Genomic DNA, 16,885 nt, shown 5'->3' with positions numbered 1-16,885 from the left:
AAAAAAAAAAGAATGTTCCACAGTTTGTTATGATCCACACAGTCAAAGGCTTTGGCATAGTCAATGAAGCAGAAGTAGATGGTTTTCCGGAACTCTCTTGCTTTTTCTATGATCCAAGAGATGTTGGCAATTTGATCTCTGGTTCCTCTGCCTTTTCTAAATCCAACTTGAACATCTGTAAATTCTTGGTTCATGTATTGTTGAAGCCTCGCTTGGAGAATTTTGAGCATTATTTACTAGCGTGTGAGATGAGTGCAGTTGTGCAGTAGTTTGAACATTCTTTGGCATTGTCTTTCTTTGGGATTGGAATGAAAACTGAGCTTTTCCAGTCTTGTAGCCACTGCTGAGTTTTCCAAATTTGCTGGCATACTGAGTGCAGCACTTTCACAGCATCATCTTTTAGAGCTTGAAATAATTCAAATGAAATGCTATCACCTCCACTAGCTTTGTCCGTGGTAATGCTTCCTAAGGCCCACTTGACTTTGCATTCCAGGATGTCTCGCTGTAGGTGAGTGATCACACCATGGTTATCTGGGTCATGAAGATCCTTTTTGTATGGTTCTTCTGTGTATTCTCGCCACCTCTTCTTAATATCTTCTGCTTCTGTCAGGTCCATACCATTTCTGTCCTTTATTGTGCCCATCTTTGCATGAACTGTTCCCTTGGTATCTCTAATTTTCTTGGAGATCTCTAGTTTTTTCCATTCTATTGTTTTCCTCTATTTCTTTGCACTGATCACTAGAAAAGGGTTTCTCAGCTCTCCCTGCTATTCTTTGGAACTCTGCGTTCAGATGGGTATATCATTCTTTTCTTCTTTGCCTTTCACTTCTCTTCTTTTCTCAGCTATTTGTAAGGCCTCCTCAGACAAGCATTTTGCCTTTCTTTTTCTTTTTTTTTTTTTTGCCTTTCTTTTTCTTGAGCATGGTCTTGATCACTGCCTCCTATACAATGTCACGAACCTCTGTCCATAGTTCTTCAGGCACTCTGTCTGTCAGATCTAATCCCTTATTTCTCACTTCTACTGTATAATCATAAGGGACTTAATTTACATCATACCTGAATGGTCTAGTGGGTTTTCCCTACTTTCTTCAATTTGAGTCTGAATTGGCAATAAGGAATTCATGATCTGAGCCACAGTCAGCTCCCGGTCTTGTTTTTGCTGACCGTATAGAGCTTCTCCATCTTTGGCTGCAAAGAACATAATCAATCTGATTTCAGTATTGACCATCTGATGTCCATGTGTAGAGTCATCTCTTGTGTTGTTGGAAGAAGGTGTTTGCTATGACCAGTGTGTTCTCTTGGCAAAACTCTGTTAGCCTTTGCCCTGCTTCATTTTGTACTCCAAGGCCAAATTTGCCTGTTACTTCAGGTATCTCTTTTTTTTTTTTTTTTTTTTATTAAAAATATGGAACGCTTCACGAATTTGCGTGTCATCCTTGCGCAGGGGCCATGCTAATCTTCTCTGTATCGTTCCAATTTTAGTATATATGCTGCCGAAGCGAGCACCAGGTATCTCTTAATAACAATTTTATTAAGATATAATTCATGGGACTTCCTTGGTGGTCCAATGGTTAAGACTTTGCGTTTCCAACGCAGAGGGCACAGGTTCAATTCCTGGTCAGGGAACTAAGATTCCTCATGCCACAAGGCAAGGCCAGTAAACAAACAAAAGATATAATTCACATACATACCATACAATTCACCAATTTAAAGTGTACAATTTAATATTTCTTGATATATGCACAGATATGTACAAACACCACCATAATCAGTTTTAGAACTCTTTCATCACCCCAAAAAGAAATCCTTTAGCAATTACATTCCTACCACTCAATCCTCTTCAGCTGTAAACAACCACTAATTTACTCTCTGCTATTATGGATTTGTTTGTTCTGGACATTCCATATAAGTGGATTCATATATAAGTGGCTTTTATGGCTGGCTCCTTTTATTTAGAATAATGTTTTCAAGGTTTATCCATGTTATAGCATGAATCAGTACTTCTAGGTGGGAGATGGGGGAGGTTGTTTTTATGGATGAATAATATTCCATTAATGGATGTACTACATTCATTTATCCATTCAGCAGTTCATGGACTTTTGTTTCCTCCTTTTGGCTATTATGAATAATGATGCTGTAAGCCTTCACGTACAAGTTTTTGTGTACATATATGTTTCCATCTCTCTTGACTATATATCCAGGTGTGAATTTGCTGTATCCTTTATAACTCTATGTTTAACTCTTTGAGGAACCGCCAGGTTGTTTTCCAGTGGAGCGGCATGATTTTACATAAGCCACCAGCAATGTAGGAGCATTTCTATTCCTCTACATCCTGCCAATACTTATTCTCTGAGTTTTTGATTATGGCCATCTTAGTGGGTTTGAAGGGATATATCATTCTGATGTTAATTTGCAGTTCCCTGATGACTAATTACATTGAGCAACTTTACATGTATTTATTGGCCATTTTTATATCGTCCTTGAGAAATTCCTGTTCAGATCTTTGGTCCATTTTTAAATTGGACTATTTGGTTTTTATTTTTGAGTTGTAAGATTTCTTTATATAATCTGGATATAAGTCCCTTATCAAATATATGATTTGGAAATATTTTCTCCCATTTTGTCTTTTCAGTTTCTTGATAGTTTGCTTTGAAACACAAAAGCTTTTAATTTTGATGAAATCCAACTTATTGTTTCTTTTATTGCTCTGATAGGGAGTTCACTGAATCTGTAAATCAATTAGGGGAGTATATGCTATCTTCACAATATTAAGTCTTCCAATCCATAAACACAGGATATTTTCCATTTATTTGGAGTTTCTTTCATTTCTATCAATAATGTTTATAGTTTTCAAAGCATAAGTTTTGCATATCTTTTGTTAAATTTGTTCCCAAATATTTTACTCTTTTTGATGCTATTGTCTTAATTTTACTTCTGGATTGTTCATTGATAGTATATGGAAATACAATTGATTTTTGTAGACCCGCCGATGAATCCTGCACTCTGTATTCTAAGGACCACACAACTCCTTCAGCTAGTTACCTGTTAACTGATTGAGTTTGGGATCTCAAATGGCTGTCACAGGGGTCACAGTTTATAAGGTCATTCTGTGGACAATTCCTAGACTGACCCTTTTTTTTCTTTTTAATTTTTTTTATTGAAGGATAATTGCTTTTCAGAATTTTGTTGTTTTCTGTCAAACCTCAACATGAATCAGCCATCAGTATACATAGATTCCCTCCCTTTTGAACCTCCCTCCCATCTCCCTCCCCATCCTACTCCTCTAGGTTGATACAGAGCCCCTGTTGAGTTTCCCGAGCCATATGGCAAATTCCCGTTGGCTATTTTATGTATGATAATGTAAGTTTCCATGTTACTCTTTCCATACATCTCACCCTCTCCTCCCCTCTCCCCATGCCCATAAGTTTATTCTCTATGTCTGTTTCTCATTGCTGCCCTGTAAATAAGTTCTTCAGTACCATTCTTCTAGATTCTATATATATGTGTTAGAATACAATATTTATCTTTCTCTTTCTGACTCACTTCACTCTGTATAATAGGTTCTAGGTTCATCCACCTCATCAGAACTGACTCAAATATGTTCCTTTTAATGGCTGGATAATATTCCATTGTGTATATGTACCACAACTCCTTGATCCATTCATCTGTCGAGGGACATCTAGGTTGCTTCCATGTTCTAGCTATTGTAAATAGTGCTGCAATGAACAATGGGATACATGTGTCTTTTTCAATTTTGGTTTCCTCAGGGTATATGCCTAGGAGTGGGATTGCTGGGTCATATAGTGGTTTCATTCCTAGTTTTTTTAAGGACTCTCCATAGCATCTTCCATAGTGGCTGTATCAATTTACATTCCCACCAACAGTGCAAGAGCCTTCCCTTTTCTCCACACCCTCTCCAGCATTTATTTCTTGTAGACTTTTTGAGGATGGCCATTCTGACCAGTGTGAGGTGATATCTCATTGTAGTTTTGTTTTGTTTTGTTTTCATTGTAGTTTTGATTTGCATTTCTCTAATAATGAGCGATGTTGAGCATCTTTTCATGTGTCTGTTCGCCATCTGTATGTCTTCTTTGGAGAAATGTCTGTTTAGGTCTTCTTCCCACTTTTTTATTGGGTTGTTTGTTTTTCTGGCATTGAGTTGTATGAGCTGCTTGTATATTTTGGAAATTTATCCTTTGTCAGTTGTTTCATTTGCTATTATTTTCTTCCATTCTGAGGGTTGTCTTTTGATTTTGCTTATAGTTTCCTTTGTTGTGCAAAGCCTTTTAAGTTTAATCAAGTCTCACATGTTTACTTTTGTTTTTGTTTCCATTACTCTAGGAGGTGGGTCATAGAGGATCTTGCTTTGCTTTATGTCATCGGGTGTTCTGCCTATATTTCCTCTAAGAGTTTTGTAGTTTCTGGTCTTACATTTAAGTCTTTCATCCACTTTGAGTTTGTCTTTGTGTATGGTGTTAGGAAGTGTTCTAATTTCATTATTTTACAGGTAGCTGTCCAGTTTTCCCAGCACCATTTATTGAAGAGGCTGTCTTGCTTCTTTTGTCAAAAATAAGGTATCCATAAGTGCATGGGTTTATTTCCGGGCTTTCTATCTTGTTCCATTGGTCTATATTTCTATTTTTGTGCCAGTACCATACTGTCTTGTTGACTGTAACTTTATAGTATAATCTGAAGTCAGGAAGGTTGATTCCTCCAGCTCCATTCTTCTTTCTCAAGACTGCTTTAGCTATTTGGGGTCTTTTGTGTTTCCATATGAATTGTGAAATTTTTTGTTCTAGTTCTGTGAAAAATGACATTGGTAATTTGACAGGGATCACATTGAATTTGTAGAATAGTCATTTTCACAATATTGATTCTTCCTACCCAGAAACATGGAATATCTCTCCATCTGTTTATGTCATCTTTGATTTCTTTCATCAGTGTCTCATAATTTTCTATGTACAGTTCTTTTGTTTCCTTAGGTAAGTTTATTCCTAAAAATTCAATTATTTTTGTTGCAATGGTGAATGAGATTGATTACTTAATTTCTTTCTGATTTTTCATTGTTAGTATATAGAAATGCCAGTGATTTCTGTGAATTGCTTTTGTATCCTGCAACTTTGCCAAATTCGCTGATTGGCTCTAGTAATTTTCTGATACTATCTTCAGGGTTTTCTCTGTATAGTATCATGTCATCTGCAAACAGTAAGAGCTTTACATCTTCTTTTCCAATCTGGATTCCGTTTATTTCTTTTTCTTCTCTGATTGCTGTAGCTAGGACTTCCAAAGCTATGCTGAATAATAGTGGTGAAAGTGGACACTCTTGTCTTGTTCCTGATCTTAGGGGGAATGCTTTCAGTTTTCAATTTGTTAATATGATGTATCACATTGATTGATTTGTGTATATTGAAGAATCCTTGCATTCCTGGAATAAACCCAACCTGATCATGCTGTATGAGCTTTTTGATGTGTTGCTGAATTCTGTTTGCTAGAAGTTTGTTGAGGAGGATTTTTGCCTCTATATTCATCAGTGATTTTGGCCTTTTTGTGTGTTGTCTTTGTCTGGTTTTGGTATCAAGGTTGTGGTGGCCTCGTAAAATGAGTTTGGAAGTGTCCCTTCCCCTGCAATTTTTTGAAACAGTTTTAGAAAGATAGGCGTTAGCTCTTCTCTAAATGTTTGACAGAATTCTCCTGTGAAGCCATCTGGTCCTGGGCTTTTGTTTTGGGGGAGATTTTTTATCATGGCTTCAATTTCAGTGCTTTTAATTGGGTTGTTCATAATTTCTATTTCTTCCTGGTTCAGTCTTGAAAGATTGAACTTTTCTAAGAATTTGTCCATTTCTTCCATGTTATCCAGTTTATTGCCATATGGTTGTTCATAATAGCCTCTTATAATCCTTTTACTTCTGCACTGTCTTTTGTAACCTCTCCTTTTTCATTTTTAATTTTGCTGATTTGATTCTTCTCTCTTTTTTTCTTGATAAGTCTGGCTAAAGGTTTGTCACTTTTGTTTATCTTCTCAAAGAACTAGCTTTTAGTTTTATCTTTACTATTGTTTCCTTCATTTCTTTTTCATTTATTTCTGCTTGTATCTTTATGATTTCTGTCCTTCTACTAATTTGGAGGGGGTTTGTTCTTCTTTTTCAAGTTGTTTTAGGTGTAAAGTTATGTTGTCTATTCGATGTTTTTCTTGTTTCTTGAGGTAGGATTGTATTGCTATAAACTTCCCTCTTAGAACTGCTTTTGCTGCGTCCCACAGGTTTTGAGTTGTTGTGTTTTCATTGTCATTTGTTTCTAGAAATTTTTTGATTTCCCTTTTGATTTCTTCAGTAACCTGTTGGTTATTTAGAAACGTGTTGTTTAATCTCCATGTGTTTGTGTTTCTTACAGTTTTTTTTTTTTTCTTTGTAATTGATATCTAGTCTCATAGCCTTGTGGTTGGGGAAGATACTTAATATCATTTCAATTTTCTTAAATTTACTGAGGTTGGATTTGTGACCCTAAGATGTGGTCTATCCTGGAGAAGGTTTCATGTGCACTTGAGAAGAAGATGTATTCTTCTGCATTTGGATGGAATGTCCTGAAGCTATCAATGAGACCCATTGCATCTAATGAATCATTTAAGGCTTGTGTTTCCTTGTTAGTTTTATGTTTTGATGATCTGTCCATTGGTGAGAGTGGGGTGTTAAAGTCTCCTACTCTTCTTGTGTTACTGTCCGTTTCTCCTTTTATGTCTGTTAGTGTTTGTCTTATGTATTGAGGCGCTCCTATGTTGGGTACATAGTTATTTACAATTGTTATGTCTTTCTCTTGTACTGATCCCTTGATCATTATGTAGTGTCCTTCCTTATCTCTTGTAATCTTCTTTATTTTAAGGTCTATTTTTCCTGATATGAGGATTGCTACTCCAGCTTTCTTTAGCTTCCCATTTGCATGAAATATATTTTTCCTTCCTCTCACTTTCTAGACTGACCCTTTTATAAATCTCAGGTTTCATCTGTGCTCATATATAATGATATTTTTCATATTTATTGAACACTTCCTGTGGCCCAAGCACTGTTCCAGGCACAGAGAAACAGCAGCGCACAGACAAAGCCCTGCCTTCATGGAGCTTCCATGCTAATTGAGGGAACCAGGACAAACAAGTAACTCAATGCAGAGTGTCTTAGAGCGAGATAAGTGCCAAGAAGGAAGTCATCCAGGAGAGGGGAAGGAGCAGGTGGCCTGAAGGAACCTGGCAATTCTGGATGGAAGACCTCCCTGAGAAGGTCTCACGTGAGGGATGAGGAGCAGTGCAGGGCCAACCATGCACACAGGAAGAGCAGTCCAGGCAGAAATGAGTGAGTGAAAGTGGCTCAGTTGTGTCCAACTCTTTGAGACCCCATGGACTATACAGTCCATGGAATTCTCCAGGCCAGAATACTGGATTGGGTAGATATTCCCTTCTCCAGAGAATCTTCCCAACCCAGGAATCAAACCCAGGTCTCCTGCATTGCAGGCGGATTGCAATGGGACCAGCCAACACAAAGACAGAGGCAAGGGTGTGGTGGGGGCATCAGTGAGATGGTCTCAAAGACCATGAGGACCGACCGTGTGGAGACTGTCTTCTCCCCCGAGTCCTGGAGATGCTGCCTGAGTCATCCAGACCCTAGGCTCCTGGAAGAGGAGACAGGCCGAGGAGGACGGACACTCAGCTCGGGTCTCCATGCCCTATCACCTCTGCCCCACCGCTGCCCAGTCCCCTACACACTTTCTCCCCGTGGGCTCTTCCCTTTGGGCTACAAGCTTTACCGTCTCCTCAACCCTAAAGCAAAAATTCTAAAAAGTCAAAACAAGAAATCATCAAAGACTGGTTGATTCTGAAGTTTTAATTTATTTGTTTGGGAAAAATAACAAAACTTAAAATATTTGGCAGGACGTCCTGGCAGTGTAGCAGCAATGTGCCATGCCCAGGACTTCTAAGGGAACATCAGATGTTCTAAGGGGTCATGAGGCAGAGAGGTTTGGCAGTGTGCATTGAGAACCTGTAAAATGTCTGTTTTCAGGGAGGGATAATAACAAAGATTTATATCGTAGCATTTTTGTCGCTGGGAAAACTGGAATCAATAGAATCCCCCACAGATCACCAGCCCAGGTGGGATGCATGAGACAAGTGCTTGGGCCTGGTGCACTGGGAAGACCCAGAGGAATCAGGTGGAGAGGGAGATGGGAGGGGGGATCGGGATGGGGAATAAGTGTAAATCTATGGCTGATTCATATCAATGTATGACAAAACCCACTGAAATGTTGTGAAGTAATTAGCCTCCAACTAATAAAAAAATTAAAAAAAAAAAAAAATAGAATCCCCCAACTAAAATCGGCTCAATAAATAATGGCAGGTACACAAGATGGAAACCACCATGGCCACAGTAAGCAGTGTTTTCCAAGAATGACACAGCTCGAGGGAGCGTCTCCCAGAGGCGGGGCACACAAGGACACAGGGACATACAGTCACTGCACACGTGTGCGTGGCCTGGGAGCCAGGAACAGCTGGCTTCACCTTTTTTAAAGGGCTGAGAGAAAAATCAAAGGAGAGGACTATTTCACATAGAAGTCCATGAAATTCAAATATTAGCGTTCATGAATTTTTGCCGCCACGCATCCACATCCCTTGTTTCCACGTTGTCTGTGGCTGCTTTCAAGCAGCAAAGACAGAGCTGAGAAGCTGCAGCCAGAGTGGCCAGGAAGGCTGGGGTCTGTAGACAGCTCCTCACTGAGGGTTCTTCCAGCCCCTGACCCACACAGACACACGGAGAAGGTCTTCACAGCTCCTTACAGAGGGGCCTGCCAGCCCCCGACCCGTATAACCACCTGGAGAACGTCTTCAAGGCCATGCACACAGAGCTTTGCAATATGACGCACTGCGGGGTGACAGGTCAACCAGTGGTTTTCATAGCCTTTTGACTTTTCTGTATCTCCATTCTTTCCCCATAATAAGCATGTTCTGCTTTTATTTTTATAATGTGGAAGCTTCCATCAAACTGCACACTCACAGAAACCTTTTCTATACCCTCCCTAGGAGACTTCTCCCACAAACAGCGGTCACTTGACCATTCCGGGGCAGTCTCCTCAGGAACCAAGGGCAAACAGGCCCCCAGGCCACATGCAGGGGTGGGCGCAGCAGGCCCTCCTGCACCCACATCCCCTGTGACAGGTAGGCAGGGGCCAGGCACACCCTGGGCTCCAGCCACTTCAAGCTCCGGCCCCCTGAGGGTCCCTCATGTTGTGAGCTTCAGCTGTCCTTAGGACAGTGGTCAGGAGGCCCGGGCCCACCTCTCCCCACCAGGGCACAGAGGGGTCAACTTGGCCACCTGTGTGTTCAGACCATCCCCTCTTCAGTGAGGGGTCAGCAGCTCAGGGCAGTGGCCCGTCTGAGGGGCGGGTAGCGTGGAAGGTCCCGGCGGTGGGGGCAAGCGTTTAGGGAGGTGATCCTGGGAGGAAGCAGGTGCCCTCAGAGGACAGAGATGAGGAGCCAGACCCTTGCGCGGGATCCGCCTAGAGGGGAGGCTCAGAGAGTTGGTCAGCTCGTCAGAGGCAGATGGGCCTTGTGGTCCAGGCCCTGCCACAGTGGGAGAGAGCCTGGCGTCTCAGTGCTTTCTCTGTGTCCCCCAGGTGTCTTCCTGCCCCCGTCCCCGGCAGCAGCAAACGAACCTGTCCTGGAAGAAGTGGGGATTGTGGCTCTGGCACCCCTGGCCGACGTGCTAAACAGCCCGCAGCCCAGCCCCGTGGCAGGCCCCATCGTGAGCCCCCTGGCAGGCCCTCTCAACACACTGCTGCCCAGCCCGGGGCCCATCTCCCAGAGCAGCCCACTCACCAGCCTCCTGAGCAGCCACCTGGCCAGCCCCCTGGTAGTGCCCCAAGTGGGCACACAAACCAACTCCCTGGGCCTGCCCTCCACCGGCTCCCTGACACCCAGCAGCCCCTTGGCGGGCCCCGTGGCAGTGCCCCCAGGGGGTACACCGGCCAGCTCCCTGGGCCTGCCCTCCACCGGCTCCCTGACTCCAGGAAGCCCCCTGGCAAGCCCCCTAGCTGTGTCTCAGAACAGCCCCCTGATGCCCCCTATGACGGGCTCGGGGGTCCTCTCCCTGAGCAGCCCCTTGCTCACCTCCACGGCCGCCCCTCTAGGTGTCTCTCAGAACGTTCTGGCCAACCCCATGAACAATCTGGTGCTGTCGGAGGCCCCACGGGTGCGGCTGGCAGAGCCGCTCCGAGGATATCCCCCGGGACCCCACGTGTCGGCTGGCGGGGGACCTACTGCCACCTCCAAAGGTAACAGATGTGGGGACGGGGGGTGGGCCCTGCCAGGCCAGTCCCTGGTCCTGCCTGGCTCTAATCTGCCTCCTCTCCTTTCTGCCCCTCCCGCACATCACTAGTCCCACTCTCCACTGAGCATCCCCAGCCAACCCAGGAGCCGGAGCCCCTCGGCATGACATTTGTGGGTGCGCCCATCCAGACCTCCACCCCTGTTGGCGCCCTGGGCACTCCGGGCCCCATGACAGCCTTCTCCTATGGCACCTCAGATGCCCAGACACAGCCTGGTGGCCCCCAGGGACAAGTGGTCCCTGCCTCTGTCCCTGTCTCGACTGCCTCCAACATTGCCATCCTCACCTCTGCCCCCACCCCCATCCCCCCAGTGACCACCAGCTACGTCCCCTCACGCACGCCGCACCCCTCTGCCCGGACGCACCACTCCCCATCCCGGCCCTCGCCCACCCCCCACTCCCCACCACGCAACCCCTGCTCCCCACCGCGAACTTCGTCCTCCCCGGCTTCAGTCACCGACACCCGTGGTCCACGTGGCCCAGAGCAGTCTCGGAAAAGCATCCTGGAGTTGGAGCGGAAGCTAGCCCACCGCAAGAGCAGCAAGTTCCCCGACAGCTCTCGAGGTCAGCGCGAGGTTGGGGTCCCCTCCACTGCCCATGGAGACCTCCGAGGCACCCCCTGGGCTGCTGGCCACAGCCACTGACCACTCTGTCCACCCCTGTTGTCCCCAGAATCAAAACAGCTGGCCTGGGAGAGGCTGGTGGGGGAGATCGCCTTCCAGCTGGACCGCAGGATCCTGTCCAGCATCTTCCCGGAGCGTGTGAGGCTGTATGGCTTCACAGTCTCCAACATTCCGGAGAAGATCATCCAGGTGTGTCCTGCCCATCCCCACTGCCCGCCACTGCAAGGATGGGGAGCTTGCTGGCTCTCCACGGGTTTCTGGGGGCCAGCCAAGCAGAGCACAGCAGAATCTGAGGGCGCCCAGGGATGCAGGAAGCCCAGTGTGTCCAGGGCGCCAGGCCATAGGGGCCTGTGTTCCAGCCCCACGGGAGGCCTTCCCAGAGGGCAAAGCAGGGAGGGTCCCCGCAGGGTCAGATGTGTGCTCCCGGCTTTCTCACTGCCGTGGCCTCTGGACCTCCGAGCCCTGCTCCCAAGGGCCCATCCCCAGTCTGGCAGAGCTGAGGCCTCAGCCTTCTTCCCCGCCGGGTCTGAGTCCTCAAGGGTCACGGGTGGACACCGGGGAAGCCAGTTTCAGAGCCTCTGAGCATCTGGCCGCCTGGTGGCCATTAAGTGAAGTGAAGTCGCTCAGTCGTGTCCGACTCTTTGCGATCCCATGAATTGTAGCCTACCATGCTCCTCCATCCATGGGATTTTCCAGGCAAGAGTCCTAGAGTGGGTTGCCATTTCCTTCTCCAGAGGATCTTCCCGACCCAGGGATCGAACCCGGGTCTCCCGCATTGCAGGCAGACGCTTTACCGTCTGAGCCACCAAGGAAGCCCAATTTTAAGGCTGGGCTAATTCCAGTGCATTCCCAGCCTGCCGTCCACTGAGCCCCCGAGGGACGCAGAGGACGGTGCTTCCCAAACGCACCTGGGCGCTTCTTGCCGCCACCGTGTACTAGGCGCTGACGAACGGGAGCCTGGGGGTGCGGGGCGTGGGCCGGACACCTCGGGACCCTGCCCCCGAGAATGAGCGAAGGCTCGCCCATTCTGGACTGGACTGGCCCAGCGGGTGGGGGCGGCGCGGTGCGCGCACAGGAGTAGGGGGCAGGAGGGCGGGGTGGGGTGGGCGTGGCAGCCTCTGCCTCTCAGCGTTCATCCGCGGAGACTGAGCCTTCTGTGCCCCTTCCTCTCGGGCCGTCCTCCTCCGCGGATGGGTTGCGGGCCTGAGTCTGAGTGGGCAGAAATGACATTCGGTTACAGTGGACTCATCGGTTCCCCGGGTTGCACTTACCTTCTCCGTTTGTTAAGGTGTCCTTTTAGGTTTTTAATTTTACCGTGGCCAGAATTATCTGCTTTTTCCTTTATCCGTGCTTTTCAAGTCTTGTTTAAGGCTGGAGCTGCCAGCCCGGCCTCAGTCCCCTCTTCCAGTTCGCGTGTGTGGGCTCCAGGTCCTTCCTTCCAGCCCTGCCACAAGCCGATGTCCTAATCCGGCTGCAGAGGGAGCCTGGGCATCCTTCTTCCAGACTGTAGTAGCTTCTCTTGGCCCTTCGCTCTTCAATATGAATTTCAGGGTCTGTCAAGTTCCAAGAAAATTCTAGTTCAAATGTTTAGGTTCTCATTGGTTTACAGGTTGAGTTGGGGACATTTTCCATCTTTGCCCTGTTGGAATCCCTGTGTTGCTGGTGTCAGCAAGGCCCACGTTGCTAACGTCCGGTTTGACGACCCTTGACCTGTCTTGGGAGCTAAAATTCAGACTTAAATTGAAGAAAGTAGGGAAAACCACTAGACCATTCAGGTATGACCTAAATCAAATCCCTTACGATTATACAGTAAAAGTGACAAATAGATTCAAAGGATTAGATCTGATAGACAGAGTGCCTGAACAACTATGGACGGAGGTTCGTAACACTGTACAGGAGGCAGTGATCAAGACCATCCTCAAGAAAAAAAAAAATGCAAAAAGGCAAAATGGTTCTGAGGAGGCCTTACAAATAGCTGAGAAAAGAAGCAAAAGGCAAAGGAGAAAAGGAAAGACATACCCATCTGAATGCAGAGTTTGAGAGAATAGCAAGGAGAGATGAGAAATCCTTCTTCAGTGATCAATACAAAGAAATAGAGGAAAACAGAATGGAAAAGACAAGATCTCTCCAAGAAAATTAGAGATACCAAGGGAACATTTCATGCAAAGATGGGCTCAATAAAAAACAGAAACAGTATGGACCTAACAGAAGCAGAAGATAGTAAGAAAAGGTGGCAAGAAACACAGAAGAACTGTATCAAAAAGATCTTCATGACTCAGATAACCACAATGGTGTGCTCACTCACCTGGAGCCAGACATCCTGGAGTGCAAACTCAAGTGGGCCTTAGGAAGCATCACCATGAACAAAGCTTGTGGAGGTGACAGAATTCCAGCTGAGCTATTTAAAATACTCTAAGATGATGCTGTGAAAGTGCTGCACTCAATATGCCAGCAAATTTGGAAAACTCAGTAGTGGCCACAGGACTAGAACAGGTCAGTTTTCATTCCAATCCCAAAGAAAGGCAATGCCAAAGAATGCTCAAACTACCACACAATTGCACTCATCTCACATGCTAGCAAGGTAGTGCTAAAATTCTCCAAGCCAGCTTCAACAGCTCATGAACCAAAAACTTCCAGATGTTCAAGCTGGATTTAGAAAAGGCAGAGGAACCAGAGATCAAATTGCCAACATCCACCAGATCATAGAAAAAGCAAGAGAATTCCAGAAATACATCTATTTCTGCTTCATTGACTAGGCTAAAGCCTTTGACTCTGTGGATCACAACAAACTGTGGAAAATTCTTCAAGAGATGGGAATACCAGTCCACCTTACCTGCCTCCTGAGAAATCTGTATGCAGGTCAAGAAGCAACAGTTAGAACTGGACATGGAACAATGGACTGGTTCCAAATTGGGAAAGGAGTACATCAAGGCTATATACTGTCATCCTGCTTATTCAACTTATGTGCAGAATACATCATGCGAAATGCCGGGCTGGATGAAGCACAAGCTGGAATCAAGATTGCTGGGAGAAATATCAATAACCTCAGATATGCAGATGATATTACCCTTGTGGCAGAAAGCAAAGAGGAACTAGAGAGCTTTCTGATGAAAGTGAAACAGGAGAGTGAAAAAGCTGGCTTCAATTCAGTCACTTAGTTGTGTCCAACTCTTTGGGACCCCCGTGGAGTGCAGCATGCCAGGCTTCCCTGTCCATCACCAACTCCTGGAGCTTGCTCAAAGCTGGCTTAAAACTCAACACTCAAAAAACGTGGATCATGGCATCTGGTCCCAACACTTCATGGCAAATAGATGGGGAAACAATGGAAACAGTGACAGACTTTATTTTCTTGGGCTCCAAAGTCATGGAAGATGGTGACTGCAGCCATGAAATTAAAAGACGCTTGCTCCTTGGAAGAAAAGCTATGACCAACCTAGACAGCATATTAACAAGCAGAGACACTTTGCTGACAAATTTGCAAATAATCAAAGCTATGGTTTTTCCAGTAGTCGTTTATGGATGTGAGAGTTGGACCATAAAGAAGGCTGGGTGCCAAAGAATTAATGTTTTTGAACTATGGTGTTGGAGAAGACTCTTGAGAGTCCCTTGGACAGCAAGGAGGTCAAACCAGTCCATCCTAAAAGAAATCAGTCCTGAATACTCACTGGAAGGACTGATGCTGAAGCTGAAACTCCAATACTTTGGCCACCTGACTCAAAGAACAGACTCTTTGGAAAAGACCCTGATGCTGGGAAAGATTGAAGGCAGAAGGGGACGACAGGGGATGAGCTGGTTGGATGGCATCCTTGACTTGATGGACATGAGTTTGAGCAAGCTCTAGGAGATGGTGATGGACAGGGATGCCTGGTGTGCTGCAGTCCATGGGGTCACAAAGAATGGGGCTCAACTGAGCGACTGAACTGAACTGAACTGACCTGTCCTGGACCACAGCCACCATTCCTGCTGTGTCATGGGTGCAGGCATGGCGGCTATTCAAAAATGGGCACATGACACAGAGAAGCACAATATTTATGTCTCTGAAATGCTGCATCTGATATCTAGTTGGCAAAGATTACATTAAATTGTAAGGTGAAGTCTAGTTGCCCATGTAGATTAGACATCAGACTGTGGAAAGAGGTTTTTAGTTGTTTGAAACTGCCCATTTAAATGGAAATAAGCTCGACCTTTCAGATGCCTGGGCTGTGCAAGTCCTCCCCTTCCCCACCACTCTTCACCCTGCCTGATGTTACTGCTTATACTGGGCAATAGTCACAGCTCTAAATGCAACTCTCCAGAGAAGAGGCAAGAAGAGGAGGTAGAATACATGTAAGGCAATTTTTCAGTGTTTAAGAAAGTCAATACTTCCACCAATACTCCAGCACTCCAGCCTCCACCTTGCTGGCCTCTGGCAGATGGAGCCAGATGGAACCCAGGTCAGGAAGACAGGCCTGTCCCAGTGTTGCAAGGTGGCTCAGGGTTGCCCCTGCCAGAGGTCAGAGGTCGCTTTAGCTGAACCCTAACATGAGCCTGCCGCTCTGCTCACACGACCACCAAGGAAGGGGCAGACAGGGAACTAACTGGAGAAGGTGATGCTTGAGTGGACTGGGCGACCCTAGCAGGTGGTATCTAGGGAACCGTGGGCAGAGGGTGAGCAGGGCAAGATGGTGGCCTTGCGGGTCAGCCTTGGCCCTGGAGCTGGAGCAACAGGAAACACACGGGGGCTCTAGCAGGGCAACACCCAGCCAACTTCGTGCACTGCCAACCCACTGTTTCGTGGGCCTGGGGGCAGCGGTGCCAGTGACAGGTATAGAATTTGCAGAACCAAGTGCACAGGAAAACACTCCTTGTTCAAAAATTAAGAACCTCAAGATTGCTTCAGAAGAACTTCAAGCTGAGGGCACCAGAAGGCAGTGGAGGGAGGGGCTGGGAGAGGGGGTGCAGGCCCAGCCCGGCAGGAACAAAGTAGGTGAAGACCAACCTCAGGCCCAGACGCTGGAGCCAGCACCCGAGTGACAGCAGACTTCAGTGCTGGGACTCAGGGCCTCAGCTCTGGGCCCGGGGTTGTCAGCATATCATGAAGGCTGGAAGGGACCCCCGCAGGGTGTGGGCACAGGGTGCTAAGGATGGGGTTTTGGGACAGGGGGCCTGGAGAAAAGCCTGAGAAGTAGGAGGGCCAGACCCAGGAGGAGGCCTGGGAAAGACCCTGGGTGGTGTCTTCCTGGTCAGGCAACCCTGGGGGTTTTGGGAGGTCCCCTGGTGTCTTGTCACCTGCAGCCATGCCCTCCGTCCTCTGCTGCTTGTGGCCCCAGCTCAGTCCGATTCCAGGTGGTGGATGGAGCCGGTGCTGGGGCCACTGGAATCTCTGTGCTCAGGCTCAGCCCACAGGGTTCCCCCACCCTGGACCCCTAGAGGCGCTGCAGCCAGATCCTCCAGGACACCTCCCTGCAGGGCCCCGCCCTCTGACCGTGATCCTGGCGGAACCACACCCCTGCGGCCTCCTCGCCCCCACGTGCTTGCCTACTCTTGGGCCAGAGTGGAGCCAAGGGTCCCTGACCACTGCTGTCCCCTCAGGCCTCCCTGAACCCCAGTGACCACAAGCTGGACGAGGAGCTGTGCCAGACGCTCACACAGCGCTATGTGAGCATCATGAACCGGCTACAGAGCTTGGGCTACAACGGGCGCGTGCACCCGGCACTGACGGAGCAGCTGGTGAACGCCTACGGCATCCTGCGGGAGCGGCCGGAGCTGGCCGCATCCGAGGGCGGCTCCTACACAGTGGACTTCCTGCAGCGCGTGCTGGTGGAGACCGTGCACCCCAGCATGCTCACCGACGCGCTGCTGCTGCTTTCCTGCCTCAGCCAGCTGGCCCACGATGATGGCAAGCCCATGTTCATCTGGTGA

At 47.1% G+C, this 16,885-nt stretch overlaps 1 protein-coding gene and 2 non-coding genes across 3 annotated transcripts in view; 2 read left to right on the top strand and 1 right to left on the bottom strand.

Moving 5' to 3' along the window:
- The window catches only part of SPATC1 (spermatogenesis and centriole associated 1), a 27,869-nt gene extending 10,984 nt beyond the window's left edge, over positions 1 to 16,885 (top strand). The window contains exons 2-5 of the mRNA XM_043879810.1: positions 9,652 to 10,308; positions 10,413 to 10,925; positions 11,034 to 11,173; positions 16,556 to 16,885. Coding sequence (XP_043735745.1) covers positions 9,652 to 10,308; positions 10,413 to 10,925; positions 11,034 to 11,173; positions 16,556 to 16,885 — 1,640 coding nt within the window. The remainder of the gene's footprint in view (positions 1 to 9,651; positions 10,309 to 10,412; positions 10,926 to 11,033; positions 11,174 to 16,555) is intronic.
- LOC122679732 lies at positions 1,400 to 1,506 on the bottom strand. The gene has a single exon (XR_006336518.1). It is a non-coding gene; the product is annotated as a U6 spliceosomal RNA (small nuclear RNA).
- On the top strand, positions 1,554 to 1,626 carry TRNAG-UCC. The gene has a single exon. It is a non-coding gene; the product is annotated as a tRNA-Gly (tRNA).

The sequence above is a fragment of the Cervus elaphus genome, chromosome 21 (genome assembly GCF_910594005.1).
Source record: "Cervus elaphus chromosome 21, mCerEla1.1, whole genome shotgun sequence".
NCBI classification, from domain to species: domain Eukaryota; kingdom Metazoa; phylum Chordata; class Mammalia; order Artiodactyla; family Cervidae; genus Cervus; species Cervus elaphus.
This window is presented reverse-complemented; position numbering and strand designations above follow the sequence as displayed.